Source organism: Aethalodelphis obliquidens, unplaced genomic scaffold (genome assembly GCF_003676395.1).
Source record: "Aethalodelphis obliquidens isolate GAN/ISIS:26980383/991018 unplaced genomic scaffold, ASM367639v1 scaffold81, whole genome shotgun sequence".
In the NCBI taxonomy this organism is placed as follows: Eukaryota; Metazoa; Chordata; class Mammalia; order Artiodactyla; family Delphinidae; genus Aethalodelphis; species Aethalodelphis obliquidens.
The window spans coordinates 5,531,079-5,545,617 of record NW_020838025.1 but is presented as its reverse complement, the minus strand read 5'-3'; the positions used below and the strand labels follow the sequence as shown (position 1 = coordinate 5,545,617).

The 14,539-nt window shown below is 41.3% G+C and overlaps 1 protein-coding gene across 1 annotated transcript; it reads right to left on the bottom strand.

The window, feature by feature from the left end:
- Window positions 1–528: 528 nt before the first annotated feature.
- On the bottom strand, window positions 529–4,169 carry LOC113612750 (ceruloplasmin-like; the record flags this gene model as incomplete). Its single annotated transcript, XM_027092869.1, is given in 5 exon segments — window positions 529–1,130; window positions 1,805–1,908; window positions 1,910–1,973; window positions 2,468–2,680; window positions 3,836–4,169. Coding segments are annotated over 5 exon segments (1,317 nt in total), but the record flags the coding sequence as incomplete, so codon positions are not given.
- Between the last annotated feature and the right edge of the window lie 10,370 nt (window positions 4,170–14,539).

The window sequence follows — 14,539 nt, the reverse complement described above, 5'->3', positions numbered from 1 at the left end:
AAAAGAAAAAAATTCTTCAGTTCTAGTAACAATCATGTTTACTGATTGAGAAATAAAACAAAACATTTACATGATTATATGTAGAATTTAGTCATATTTAAGAATAGAGAAGATCAATAACTTCATAACAGGCCTTCCTATCATTAAATGTGAAGTGTGATTGAACAGGGAAATAAACTAAAATAAGTAGGTTTACTGGGTACTGGATTAGAATTACTTTGTCCTACATAATTCCTGGCTCTCATAGGGTTTTGGGTAAGTGTTTTAACCTCTTGGAACTTGTTTTCTCAATTTAAAAAAAAGGTGTGGGCTTCCCTGGTGGTTGTTTAAAGATACAGATCTCTGGGCTTCCCTGGTGGCACAGTGGTTAAGAGTCTGCCTGCCGATGCAGGGAATGCGGGTTCGTGCCCCGGTCCAGGAAGATCCCACATGCCGCAGAGCGGCTGGGCCCCTGAGCCACGGCCACTGAGCCTGCACGTCCGGAGCCTGTGCTCCGCAGCGGGAGAGGCCATGGCAGTGAGAGGCCCGCGTACCGCAAAAAAAATAAAATAAATAAATAAAAAATAATTTTAAAAAGGTGTAATAATACATGCTCTGTCTGACACTCAGGGTTTTCTTGTAAGGTTTACCAGCTAATGAATATAAACTTCTTTTTATAAAAACAACAATAAAAATAATCCCTATATACCTAAAAGTGTTTATTACCATAAAGTTAAAGGTGTCAGAGACGTGGGTTCTAGTCCTAACTGTGTCACTGACTTTCCAAAAGGCCATCTTATAACCTCCCCAATGGCAGTTTCCCCCATTTGAAAGATGATGCATTTGTAATGGGTCGTAACCCTGGGAGTCCCCTGACCCTGTATTATGTAAAAGGAATAAATCCCTACCATGTATCTGACAGCCCAGCATCCACTCTCCAGCACCCTTGGCCACCAAGAAGGCATCTCGCATTGAGGCAGGGAAGACAGTAACGGTGTCTTTTCTGTGATTCCGAGAGATCAGAGTTTGTCCATGGGTAAAGATGGAGTGTGTGTCCAACACACCTCCCATGCCAATAAAATACTACTTGACCCTGTCCTCTGCACACATGGTGAGATTGGGCAGATTCCCATACATGTATCCATTTATTGCTGAAAACAGATATAAATTAACCTATCAAGCATGTTAGATCAAGGCCACATGGTACACATTCTATGCATTTTCTCGTCACATAAGCCTGGCAGTATCATCATTGTTCTCATGCATAATCTACGACAGGACTTGATTTGTTTTCCCAAAAAAGAGGCCATAAGCATTGTTTCTGATTAAAGCTGAGGAGCACACAAAGTTAGAGGCAAGAGGAGGAAAAGTAAGCTAAAAAGTGGGAAACAGTGAAAAGGGGAAAAGAATAGAAAGAAGCTAAGTCCATGGAAGGAGAAAACAAGGACAAAGGTGACTGAGATAACAGGAGCATCTTTTCTGAAAGGTTCTACATAGAAACACATTTCCATAAGATATCTGGTCAGTTATGTCTTTGTTCTTCTATAATATTTTATTACCTTAAAATTACATCTTTGCTCTGCTGTCACCACCTAATTTTGATCAATATCAGATGTTAGAAACAAATGCATCTGTTTAACTTTACTTGCTATGAGACTTTGGAAACCGAGAGAATTTACTAGATGGCTTGCCTATCAACCAGCATACCTGGGGTAAAAAACTGGGAAATAAAAACTCATTTAAACCAACTCAAACATAGGGAAATAGAATCATAGAAGTTAGAATTATAGGATATAATGAATGAGAAAGTTCTTTATAATCTTACAGCACATGAGATTTCTCTCCCAGAAGCTAGAAACTCTAGTATTAACTTGGCCAGATTCAGTATATATATTAATATTGTCATTCATATACCAGCTACGGTTTTCCAGTTATAGAAAACATCAGAACGTAAGACTCGTGGATATTTTTTTCCATGTCTCTATCCAGGGTTCCTGAAACAAAACAGCAAAACTTCCTCTTTGCAGAAATTCTTTTTGCTATGAAATAAACTGGTGATTCTAACTGATTCCACTCAAAATGTAAAAGGAAAATCTTGCACCTCCACAGACAGAAACCTAAGGAACTGAGCATGCAAGGAACAGGCAGACAGCCTCTCATCTCCCTGTTTCCTCCCATGCTGTGGTTTCAACACTTCTCTGTAGAAGGGTGACAGAGTTTTGTGTGAAGGTGGCTAAGGTGACGATTACTGGGTTTGACTACCATCTAGTGTCCAACCTGCACTCCTGGACTTGAATGGAGGCATTGGACTCAAGATTGCCATCTAGAGCTCAGAGTTCCAGTGGCAACGTTACTTTCTTGACTGGAGAATCAAGGTCAAGCCAGGCAAAGAGAGGTCATTTGATAGCAAAATTCCACTGGAAGAGCGAGGGAGACCCCACGTATCCCGGTTGGCTCTATTGCTACAATGAGATTTTTACAATGTAACCTCTTTTACAAGTCAGAATTGGTCCAAGAAGTCCTGAAGCCACATCTTTTAGAGTTTCTACATGGGAGTGGTACATCCGTGTCATGCAGTTACTGTCATTGGGACAAGGCCCCTGAGTTTCTTCTGCAAACCACCGGTAAGTATACCCTGCCCCTGGTTCTAGCCGGTCATCTTCCTTTTGTGGGCCTGTAGTGTTATCAGGATAGAGAGCGCCTAGAAAACAACCTGCAGTGTGGTCACAGTAACCACCGGACGACACTGCTTTGCATGTGACCCACGCTTTCTCCATTAAGTCATGAATGGATGTTAATTTGTATTTTTAGAATAAAGTGTGCATCTCCGCCTTCCTTTCTCCTGCCTCCTGTCTCCCTAGATCCCCCTTACTTTGTTTCTACCTGAATGCCCAGCTTGGCCAGTTTCCAGACTAAACTGGAATGAGTCAGGCAGCATATTAACAGACTAGCATCACCTTTATTGATAGATTCCACAGATATTTACTGTGTACCTACTATGTACTAGATCTTGGATACAGAGAGCTAGGATCCTGAGTTGCCCTCCGTATGTTCTATACTGCAAATCAGACTTTGGAACCCAGGGCCTCAAGAGCTTCCATGTCATCCACAAGCTGCCCACAGGCATCGGGAAGTGGCCTTCTGCATAGCTGATATTATACTGAGCTACTACCTTAGTCTGAAGCTGGCGTCTTGCTCTCTTTTTTTCCTTCCTCTCCTAGAATCTGGCTTCAGATCTCCACCTCCGGAAGCTGGAATCTGATAATTATAGGTAACATTCCTTCATTCAACAGAAGACTTTGAAGGGTGACCAACCTATCATTTATCATCTCTTGAGACGACCTTGCTCCATGTTGAACACAAAACCCTATTTGGTAGCTTTCTCTTCCCTTCCTTTTTCCAACACCATCAGGCAGCTGTGAGTGTGAATGTTTAGGGGAGAAGATACTTACTGTCTGGAAAATAGTGACTTCACCTGACAGTGGTGTTTTCCAAGAAGCTAATCCTCATTCGCTAGGAAATGGAAATGAGATGAAGGCAGAACAATATTTCTGCCAACCTAACATTTAGCTCATGAGTGTCTCCTATCCATCCCCCAATTAGTTATTTATTTACATACGAGAAAAGTGTGTTTTCTTTTCCAGAAATTGCACTGGGTGCAGGGAGAAGGGTCTACTCATTTCAAATGAGAAATTACAGAACAATCTGGGATACAAAAATTAAAGACATCTGAAGTAAAAGTCTACATTCACCCCAAACTACTCCTAGTTCACGATTACCTTGCTTTTCCTGAGGTTTTGGTCTCATGCTCTTCACAAGCAAAACTCAGGAATCTAAGGAAAGGGGACCCACTTACCTTCGTTTTCTTTAGTGGAGTTGATTCCGTGAGGATGGAAACTATAGTTTCTTGAAGCAAAATTTTTCACATGTACACAAATGACGTCTCCAGTCTCTGCTTTCATGATTGGACCTAAAAATCCCAACCAGGATGGTTTTTCAATGATCGTTTGAAATGTATCATCCGTGTACTCAAAATACAAAGCCTTTTTATAAACAGGTCCTATCCTATCTTGGCTTTGTTTTAGATATGTTTGGGACTGAAACTCTCTGTAAACAAACAAACAAACAAGAACTTGAACAATGTTTGACTTGAAAGAAAACAGTGTTAAATCTACTGAAACTAGAAGTAAGAAGCGTTACAGCCTAATTTTATAGAGCAAACCCAGACACTGGTGAAAATCTAGAAGGAGTCAAAAACAGGGTAGTAGGCAAGGAGAAGTTTGGAAGTTCTGGTGAAGAGATCAAATGCAAATGTAGCAAGTAATATACATGGTATTTCGGTTTAAATGACTTACCAAATTCTTTGTACTGAACCACGAAAGGTTTCTAACCCTACCCTGTGGTTATTTTAGCTCTCAAGCATCAGATCAATTCCTACAAGTTAAGATTGTTTACACATTTCAATGATTCGTGGATTTGTTGGTAGAATTGGGGGCAATTTGGCGCACAAGCAGAGTAAATCAGAACCCGACTCATAACCTCTAGATTCCCTCGTCCCAATGATCTGAACAGAGAAATCAAGAAGAGAGCTGCAATTTTACAATCTCTGCCATAGACTCCATATGGGAAGGAAAAGCGTTGTTTTACATCTTAAGCACCACTCAAACAAAATCGATGATAAATACAGAATTAGAGATAATCCCTGAAGTATGCATCATGAGGGCAAGAGTGGCAATAATCCCAGGAAGGAGCAATTTCTGATTTATATTAATAGCTGTCTTCCATGTCATGCTTATACTAAAAATTCAAAGGAAGCGGTTCTAATAGCAAATGTGCCCTGAAACGGTCAATCATGGAAAATTCTTTAGCAGCATTTTATCAGTGAATAATAATTATCAACGTTTGCTTCTGATAGCTGCTTTTTCAGTGTGAAGGTATTACTTACTGATCTTCTGAAATAGGCATTACAATGAGCATATATTTACCAGTAGGAGCATAATTCCAAGTAGTTTCTCTAATGCCTATGTAGTAGTGCCTCTCTATTGTCCAACCTGGAGAACTAATAAAAACCAGAAAGGTCAGTGGTAAAAGGATCTTCATTTTCAAACCTTGCTCCTGGATAGGCTAACTGAGTGATGTTTTTCTTCCTTTATTTGTGTTTGTTTACATAGATCAGGGTTGCAAAAGAGCTCATCAAACACTTCATCTACATATATGTCATTTCCATTCCAAATGCACTTAGTTTTCATTAGTCAGGCCAGGTGAAATGTTGCACAACACATAGAGAATACTGGTTCTTGACACGGTGTACGATGCCAATTAAGACCTTGTTGAATTACCGGGTAGATGGGCTACCCAGATCATTCATCAACCCCTAACGATTCTTATCTATTTCTGGATTATAGGAATCACCTCTAGTCTAGTCTAGTCTACAGACAGCCCCCGCTTTCTCAATTCATTATGTTACCGAATCAGGTTTATTTGCCCGATGGGCACCAAGTCAAACGCTGAGACACCAAGGTTTGCGTCAAAGAAAAGGTTTCTTCGTGAAGCAGTCAAGCAAGAAGAGAGAAGAACAAGTTTCAAATCTGCCTCCTCAAAGGCGAGGGGCTTGGGATATTTAAGGGATAAAGAAACAGGGTGGTCTGAGACTTGGGGGAAGGTGATTGGAGGTAGGAAAAAGGTGAAGTAACTGTCGTTCTGCGCAGGTAAAAATGAGCTTCGTGTTTCTTCATGGGACACATGTTCAGAAAATTGTGGCATTAGTATGTTCTGAGGGTGGAGTTTTTGGCCCTCTGATGTCAAAAGGTCACCTATCAGACACTTGAGCAGGCCCAGGTGAGGGTGGTCTCAACAGGTTTGAACTGGATGAGAGGTGACTCCTTGTTCCTGAAAAACAACTTGGGCACACACCTTAAGGCTCGTATGCCAGAGGTACTATTTATGGGGGGTGGTGAAGTGAGTCTTGTGGTACCTTGTCTAAGCTATGTAAAGCTTGGTGGGTATGCAATTTTGCAAGAACAAAGTGAAGACAGATTACAATTTTCTAATACCTAGACAAGCTAGTTATTGTCTAATGGATCTAACTAATAACTCTCCTCAGTTTCAAGCAGCTGTATCAAAGCTGGCGATGAACCACACACTAGTTTGCATTGTTTAAATTTTTATGTGGTATTTTCTCTACCCCGAATAGATTGTAACTCCAATAGATTAGGGACCACTTCTTTTTGTTCTGTATATCTCCCAGAGATGTCGAGAAATAAATGTTAAATTTTAGGGAGACAAATAAATAGAGTGCCTTGGCCAGGATTACAAAAGTGAGGAAAAGAGTAGGAGTCTTTATTTGCCATCGATCTGTGGATCGTCGTCTATTGGGATATCTATTACTATGAGGTGTTGGTTGAGACTTTACAATTTGAAAGCCACAGTGGTTTCAACAGTCAGAGTGCCGCTTTGATTTAGGTCTAGAAACCCACACTTAGAAATACTAAGGCAGCAAATATGGCATGTATTGTTCTGCAGCTTGGTTTTTATTCCTGAACTACAAGGCTTAGAGACCTTTATATATCACTACCTAGATGTCTACATCTTTCATTTTAATTGTGGCATATTTTTTTCTATCATGAGTGTACTTCATTTATTTTTTAAAACACAAAAGATCAAAGTGTATTTTTTTCTGGGAGTTCATACAGATAAATATGCATACTTAAGGACATAAACTAAATACAGTTCTGAGAGGAATATTATATTTAAAATGTTTTTTTTATAAGGAGAGCATATTTCCATTTACTTGATTTAAAAAATCAACAAAATATTTGCAATTTGTTTTCTTTTTTGCATTAAAAAAAATGAGGCTATAAATATTTTCCTTATAAGCAACAGTTGCTAAATTCTACACAGGTCAAAACATGCAGGCTGGGGCTTCCCTGGTGGCGCAGTGGTTGAGAGTCCACCTGCCGATGCAGGGGACACAGGTTTGTGCCCCAGTCCGGGAAGATGCCACATGCCGCGGAGCGGCTGGGCCCGTGAGCTATGGCCGCTGAGCCTGCGCGTCCGGAGCCTGTGCTCCGCAATGACAGAGGCCACAACAGTGAGAGGCCCGCGTACTGCAAAACAAACAAACAAACAAAAAAACCATGCAGGTTGTCATATCACAACGTTTTTCACATTTGTGAATCCTTCGGAGGGTTGTAAGAGGAAGCTGGGGAAACCGCCCACTGCTTTGGCAGATTTTTATGTCACCAGCAGATGTTGGAAGAAATTCAGAAAAGCTAGGCCTAGAGGGACCATGGTGGGTGGAGCAATCACCCACAAGAGAGCCATGAGGAAGGCATTCACATCTCTCACCCTTTGGGAAGCAGTTGAAAGGAGTGGGGAGAAGATGCATGTCAGACATGATGCGTTTCACGAGAGAGGAGTTAGGGATGGGCTCTCTGACCTAAGTGAGGAGATCCAATCGGGCTGGAATTGTTGGACGCTACAGTCTCCCACAATTCGCTCTGGGTATGTAAGAACCTTATAACCTTCCCTGTCACTGTGACCTAGACCAGCTGCTGTAGAAGGATTCACCCATCAGGCAGAGGGACAGGATGCCTTAAATGGGTTTTCAGATGTCCCTTTATCGAAATTCTATAACTTCCTTCCTCTTTCTTTTAGGAACATTAATTTTACTTTGGAATGTAGACAATAGAAGAGCCATTCAGCTGGGATACTTTTCCCTCAGTAAGTACCCCAATAAGTTCAAAGAAGTCTAATGTATTCACTTCAAACAGATCTACCTCCAATTCTCACTCTGCCATTTACTAGGTGTGTGATTTGGGACGAGTTGCATAATCATTCTAAACTCCAGTCCCTTCCTACCTGTAACATGAAGGTAATAATAATGAAACCTCAGGGCTCCTGTGAGGACCTCTTCCAGCCTGATACAATGTAGGCATTCAAAGTTAGCATCCTCCCCTGAGACAATGACAATGGTGTTAGTAAATGTTCATTGTTCTTTTCTTTTCTTCTGAACAAATGACTAGGACTGGCTTATATTTGGGGGGGAGTGAGGGGGGCACTTTATCTTAGGTAATGTTGTATTTTATGGCTCATCCATAGGTAAATTATGTTTGCAGTCCTGTCCTTCCCTTCCTGCACAGCCCTCAGTAGATCAGTCTTTTGGTACAGCAGCATTTGAAGTTGGTCACCATTATTTGACTATATTCTTGGTTGGTAGCCCAAGAACATAAGGCAACTGATTTAGATACGCTTCGCTGAATTGGGTCCCAAGGTATGAGCTCAAATACCTTGGAGGGAAATTTGAATGCTTTCCTGGTTTTTCCATTCCATAACTGAAAATAAGTTTAAGGAATAAATTGAGCACATAAAAATATGCCTAAGGACCGAATGATAATAGAACTTTCTTTGTAAAAAGCTTTACAATATATAAAATACCTTACAAAACAAAAATATTACCCAAAGTCATCTTCAAAACACTCTCCCCTAGCTCCCACCCCTCATACTTGTTTAACAGATGAGGTATCTACAACTCAGAAGGTCAGGTAAGTTGCTGTAGGATGTAAATTTCCCAGTTATGAAGCCAGGAGTCAAATATAAATCATTGGATTCCAACTCAAATGTCTCTTTCATGTGATCTTACTAATTGGCTCCCATAATTGAAGAGTGTATACTTCTATATTATCAACAAATGTTAAGTTTTACTCAGAATGTATAATTCGAACCATATCTTCCAATAAGGCAAACCAATGCGATATAAATGGTGTGGGGACAAGATGGGGAGTTCAAAGACAAGGGGAAGATGCCAGCAATTTTTACACCCGTTTCTACTATTTCTGTTACTTCTACCAATAACCACCATTTGTTGAAATGGCCATCAGACTTTCCTTAGCCGCTTTCTAAACACTAGGTCTAATTGTGTCAGCCAATCCCGAAAGGGAAGTTTATTCAGCTCTTTTCCTAGAGGAAGAAACTGGAACTAGAGGGTTTTAAACAACTTGCTGCTTTAGGTATTATTGCTAGCATTTAAACACAGGCCTTAAAGGCTGGTGGATGCTCTTACTACTAAATGCTCTGCCTTGTAATCTAGGTTACTCTGTGGAAAACTATTTAACCTCTTTGAACTCCTCTGGGTTAGAGGAGGTTAAATAAGTAGAGCAACTAGTAGCTGGGACAGATGAGTGCAGATAAAGCCCTCTGCCCTTTTCAGGTTAAGACTATATAAATTACAAGCTTTCACAGTATGGGCTGGACTCCATGAAGGACCAGATGCCCACAAAACAAGGCATAGAAGGGCATAGAGGGAAGATATTGAGGACCGATGAGAAAGAGAAAAGCAACCCCTGACATCCAGAGCTGGCCTGGCACTCAAAAGTAGGCCTGGTGTTCTCCTGTTGGACATAAACAATTTCTAGAACACCAATATCAGACAACACCGCTGTGACCAGGATAGATCAAGACAAAAACAAGACCACTCCATAATAATGTCTGAACACACATGAGGAACATGAACATTGTCCAAACCTTTAGAATAACCAAACATTCCCTTATCCTGGCCATAACTGATGGCTGCTTCTTTACCTATTACACTTTTAGCTTTAACCCTCCTACCTTACAGAAAAGATTTATGAAGACATCCAATCATAAAATTACCCCTACTTCCTCACTGCATTCAATCCAGAGCAAAGCCCTACTTCCTTACGCACCCCCATAAATCACCTAACGTTAGTCCTAATCCTATAACAAGTCCTTTCTAGCACATTTTTTCTGAGATACTCCAGGTTCTCCATGGTGTAGGTTCTCTCACCTTGCAATGAGGAATAAACACAACTTATTCAACTACAGATGCATTGACACTCATCTTCCCTAGAAAAAGAAACATTTCATGGCTTAAAATACTAACGACATGACAAAAATTCAGAAATTTATGTCTCCAGCCTGGACCTTTCTGCTTAACTCGAGATTCCAGTACATATGGTTGTCTCTTCCACATCTTCATTTCATTGCTAATACAGTATTTCTCGAACATCTATGTGCAGATAAATCTCCAGAAAGATCTGTGGATCTTTTAAAATGCAAGTTCTGATTTTGTAGTTCTGGGGCGGGTCCTGAAAGTCTGCATTTCTGCACTGGCTCTCTGATAATGACAATGCTGCAGGTGCATAACCATGCCTGGAGTAGCAAGAATCCAACAGACACCTCAAAATCAACATGCCCAAATAACTCCTAAGAATTCTAGCTTTAACTCCAACTTGTAAAGAGCTTGGAAGCCATTACTGCCATTCTTATAACAAGAAACACTGGACAAGCCAGAATTCAACAACTTGTTTTGAACCCATCAGAGAATGGAATTTGTAGGGCAAACTGCTATTCTCACATCTGGAGAGTCAGGTGAATCTAGAAGACATCTGCTTACCGGGAGCAGAAGCCCCTGCAGTGTAATGTTAGGTACACTTGAAAGGTAATTTTAATGAACTGCTGGAGGCTGAGTATGGACTAGCATGAGAGTGAGAAACTCCAGGAGGCCATAGCCTCAGGGCCAGGCTGGGGGGTGGGGGATGGGCCATACTTTCATGGGTTTTATCTCTAGGAACCCCACGAGGTTCTCAAGGTGAAGATCTGAGAAAGATCCCCACATGGCTCTGGAAGGGGAAGGAGAAAAATAAAACCAGTGAAATAGGCCCAGAGACTTCTCCATAGCAAAGGCTTATTCTCCAGAGGGAAGACTTGATCAGAGGCTTTTCCCAGAGGCATAAGAGAAGGGTATGTCTCTCATTCCAGCCCTCTATAGCCTTCCTGTTCATCTAAGGGAGAGAAAGGTGCTATACAAGAAGAAGCACCTGTGAAGGTCACAGGAGAGAAACAGAGGATGACTGAGATTTAGGGACTTCCCTAGCAGTCCAGTGGTTAAAACTCCACGCTCCCAATGCAGGGGGTGCTGGTTCAATCCCTGGTTGGTGAACTAAGATCCCACATGCTGTGTGGCACAGCCAAGAAATTAAAAAAAAAAAAGAAGAAGACTATTGGAAGATTATAGAATGTTCTTCCTCTTTCATACCTTACCACTGTGCTCCAGTATAAAAAAAGCAGATTACAATTGAAAGAGCCATAAGACACGGTGTGTCCCTAAGAAGACATACTTAAGGTGGCCCAAAGTCAAGAGGGGAGACCAAAAATAGAAAAAAAGGAGACACTAGAAAAGTTTGAAGCCTCTGGCACCTAGAGCTACAGCAAACATTAAAAAACATTAAACCAAGCTCAGCTCCTAGCTGGATTATCATAAATCCTTATACAAAAGGCCTATTTACCTCAGTATCCATAGCCCAATACCACATCTTCCTCTTTAAACAAAAAATGACAAGCCATGACAAAAAGCAAGAAAAAAGTCTGAAGGGACAGAGCAGACTCAAATATGACAAAAATGTTGGAATTGTCAGACAGGGAATTTAAGATAACTATGATAAATATGTTAAGGGCTATAATGAAAAACATAAACAACATGCAAAAACAGATAAGTAATGTAAGTAGAGAAATAAAAATTCTAAGGAAGAATCAAAGGAAAATGCTAGAAATCAAAAACATTGTAACAGAAATGAAGAATGCTTTTGATGCTTTATTAGACTGGACAAAGCCAAGGAGAGAATCAGTGAACTTAAAGATTAGTCAATAGGGGCTTCCCTGGTGGCGCAGTGGTTGAGAGTCCGCCTGCCGATGCAGGGAACGCGAGTTCGTGCCCCGGTCCGGGAAGATCCCACATGCCGCGGAGCGGCTGGGCCCGTGAGCCATGGCCGCTGAGCCTGCGTGTCCAGAGCCTGTGCTCTGCAACGGGAGAGGCCACAACAGTGAGAGGCCCGCGTACCATGTAAAAAAAAAAAAAAAAAAAAAAAAGATTAGTCAATAGAAACTTCCAAAACTGAAATGCAAAGAGGAAAAAAGAGTGAAAACAAACAAAGAAACAAACAAAAAACACATTATGTTGTACACCTGGAATTAATATAGTGTTATATGTCGATTATACCTCAATAAGACACACACACACAGACACACAAAGAAAACAGAATATCCAAGAATTGTAGGAAAGTTTCAAAAGATGTAACATAGAGAAAATTGGAATGCCAGAAGGAGAAGAAAGAAATGGAGTAAAATAGATGTTTGAAGTCATAATGGTCAAGAACTTTCCACAATTAATGACAGACACAAACTACAGATCCAAGAGGAAGCTCAGAGAACACCAAAGACCAGAATAAATACCAAAGGAAAAAAAATACCAACACCAAAAATCCTATACCTAAACATATACTCAAACTGCAGAAAACCAAAGATAAAGAGAAAATCTTGGAAGAAGCCAGAAAGGGGAAATATCTTACCTATAGAGAAATAAGGATAAGAATTATGAAAACGAACTGATCTTGCTCATTCCCCCAAAAGCCATTCCAGTCATTTCCTTCTTCATCTCAGTTAGTGACACCTTCAGTGTTCCAACATCCCAGGCCAAAAATCTAGGATTCATTCATAGCTTCTTTCTTTCTCACATTTCACATCCCGTCTGTCACCTGTGCAAAATATATTTAAAATGTAGCCACTTCTCACCACCTCTACTGATATACTTCCCTGGTATATTCCCACCATTATGCCCCTCTGGGGTGCTCTAAAGTCTCCTAAATAGTTTCCCTACTTCAACTGTTGCCTCCCCTCAGTCTATTCTTAATACAGCAGCCTGAGTGATACTCTTTTTTTTTAGGAGAACAAAGAAAATTTCATTTGAGCCAAACTGAGGATTATAACCCAGAAAGCAGAACCATGAGTGATCATTTAAAAATATAAATCCCATCAGGTCACTCCTCCACTCAAAGTCTTGCAATGGCTCCTTATTTCTTGCAGAGTAAAATCCATAGTCCTTTCTATGGCTCTCAAAGCTTCTTAAGGATCTCAGCTCCCATTAACTCTTTTCTCTCACCTCTCCTTTCCTCTCCTTTGCTTACTCTGCTCCAGCCAGGCTTACCTCCTTGTTGTTCCTTGAACATACCAGCCACTCTTAACATAAGGCCCTTGAGCTATCTTCCCTCTGTCTGATTGCTCTTCCCTCAGATATCCTGATGGCTCCCTTATTTACCTCCCTCCAGTCTTAAATGTCACACTGCAAGGGAGGTCTATCTTGACCACCTGATTTACTATCGCCACCTGCTCCACCTCTCCTCTCCCCAGTGCTTGGATCCCCCGACTTTTTTTTTTTTTTTTTTTGCGGTATGCGGGCCTCTCTCTGTTGTGGCCTCTCCCGTTGCGGAGCACAGGCTCAGCGGCCATGGCTCACGGGCCCAGCCGCTCCGCGGCATGTGGGATCTTCCCGGACCGGGGCACGAACTCGTGTCCCCTGCATCGGCAGGCGGACTCTCAACGACTGCGCCACCAGGGAAGCCCCTGACTTTTTTTAAATTTAATTTTTTAAATTAATTAATTTCTGGCTGCGTTGGGTCTTCGTTGCTGCACATGGGCTTTCTCTAGTTGCAGCGAGTGGGGGTTACTCTTCATTGCAGTGCATGGGCTTCTCATTGCAGTGGCTTCTCTTGTTGTGGAGCATAGGCTCTAGGCACACGGGCTTCAGTAGTTGTGGCACACAGGCTCAGTAGTTGTGGCTCGTGGGCTCTAGAGTGCAGGCTCAGTCACTGTGGCACATGGGCTTAGTTGCTCCACAGCATGTGGGATCTTCCCGGACCAGGGCTCTAACTCGTGTCCCCTGCATTGGCAGGCAGATTCTTAACAACTGCACCACCAGGGAAGCACCCCCTCTCCTTTTTTTTTGTCAATAGTACATATCATCTTCTAATTTACTGTAAAACTTTCCCCTTTACCAGGTTTATAGGTTATTGCCTGTCTGTCCTTACTAAAATGAAAGCACCATAAGGGAAAGGATTTTGTTGGTTTTGTTTGTTGATGTATCTACAGCACCTAGAACAGTGTTTGGAACAAAGCATGTGCCTAATAAATATTTATTGGATGAATGTGTTGTAGTATACCCTGAAACTGGCTTTGTGGCCTAGGAAAACAACAGCAGCAACAATAATGATAATAACAATTTGGGAGGTGCTTTCTTTGTGTTAAGCACTTTATGAGTTTAATACAGTTAATCTTGACAACCTCAAGAGTGAGGCAATTAAAAGAGAAGGAAGGGAAGACTCAGCCCAGGTCACATAGCTGGCTGGAGACAGAGCCAGGATTTGAACACCAAGGCATTTCTGGCTCCAAAGCCCATGTTCTTAATCCACATGCTGTGTTGGGAAAGCGGATTATTCTCTCTGCACCTCAGGCATTTTCTCTTTATTATGAGTTTTTGGGCTGGATTACTTTTTTTTTTTTTAATTTTAGAATTTTATTTATTTATTTTTATACAGCAGGTTCTTATTAGTTATCCATTTTATACATATTAGTGTACATATGTCAATCCCAATCTCCCAATTCATCCCACCATCACCACCCCACCCTGCCACTTTGCCCCCTTGGTGTCCATATGTTTGTTCTCTATATCTGTGTCTCATTTCTGCCCTGCAAACTGGTTCATCTGTAC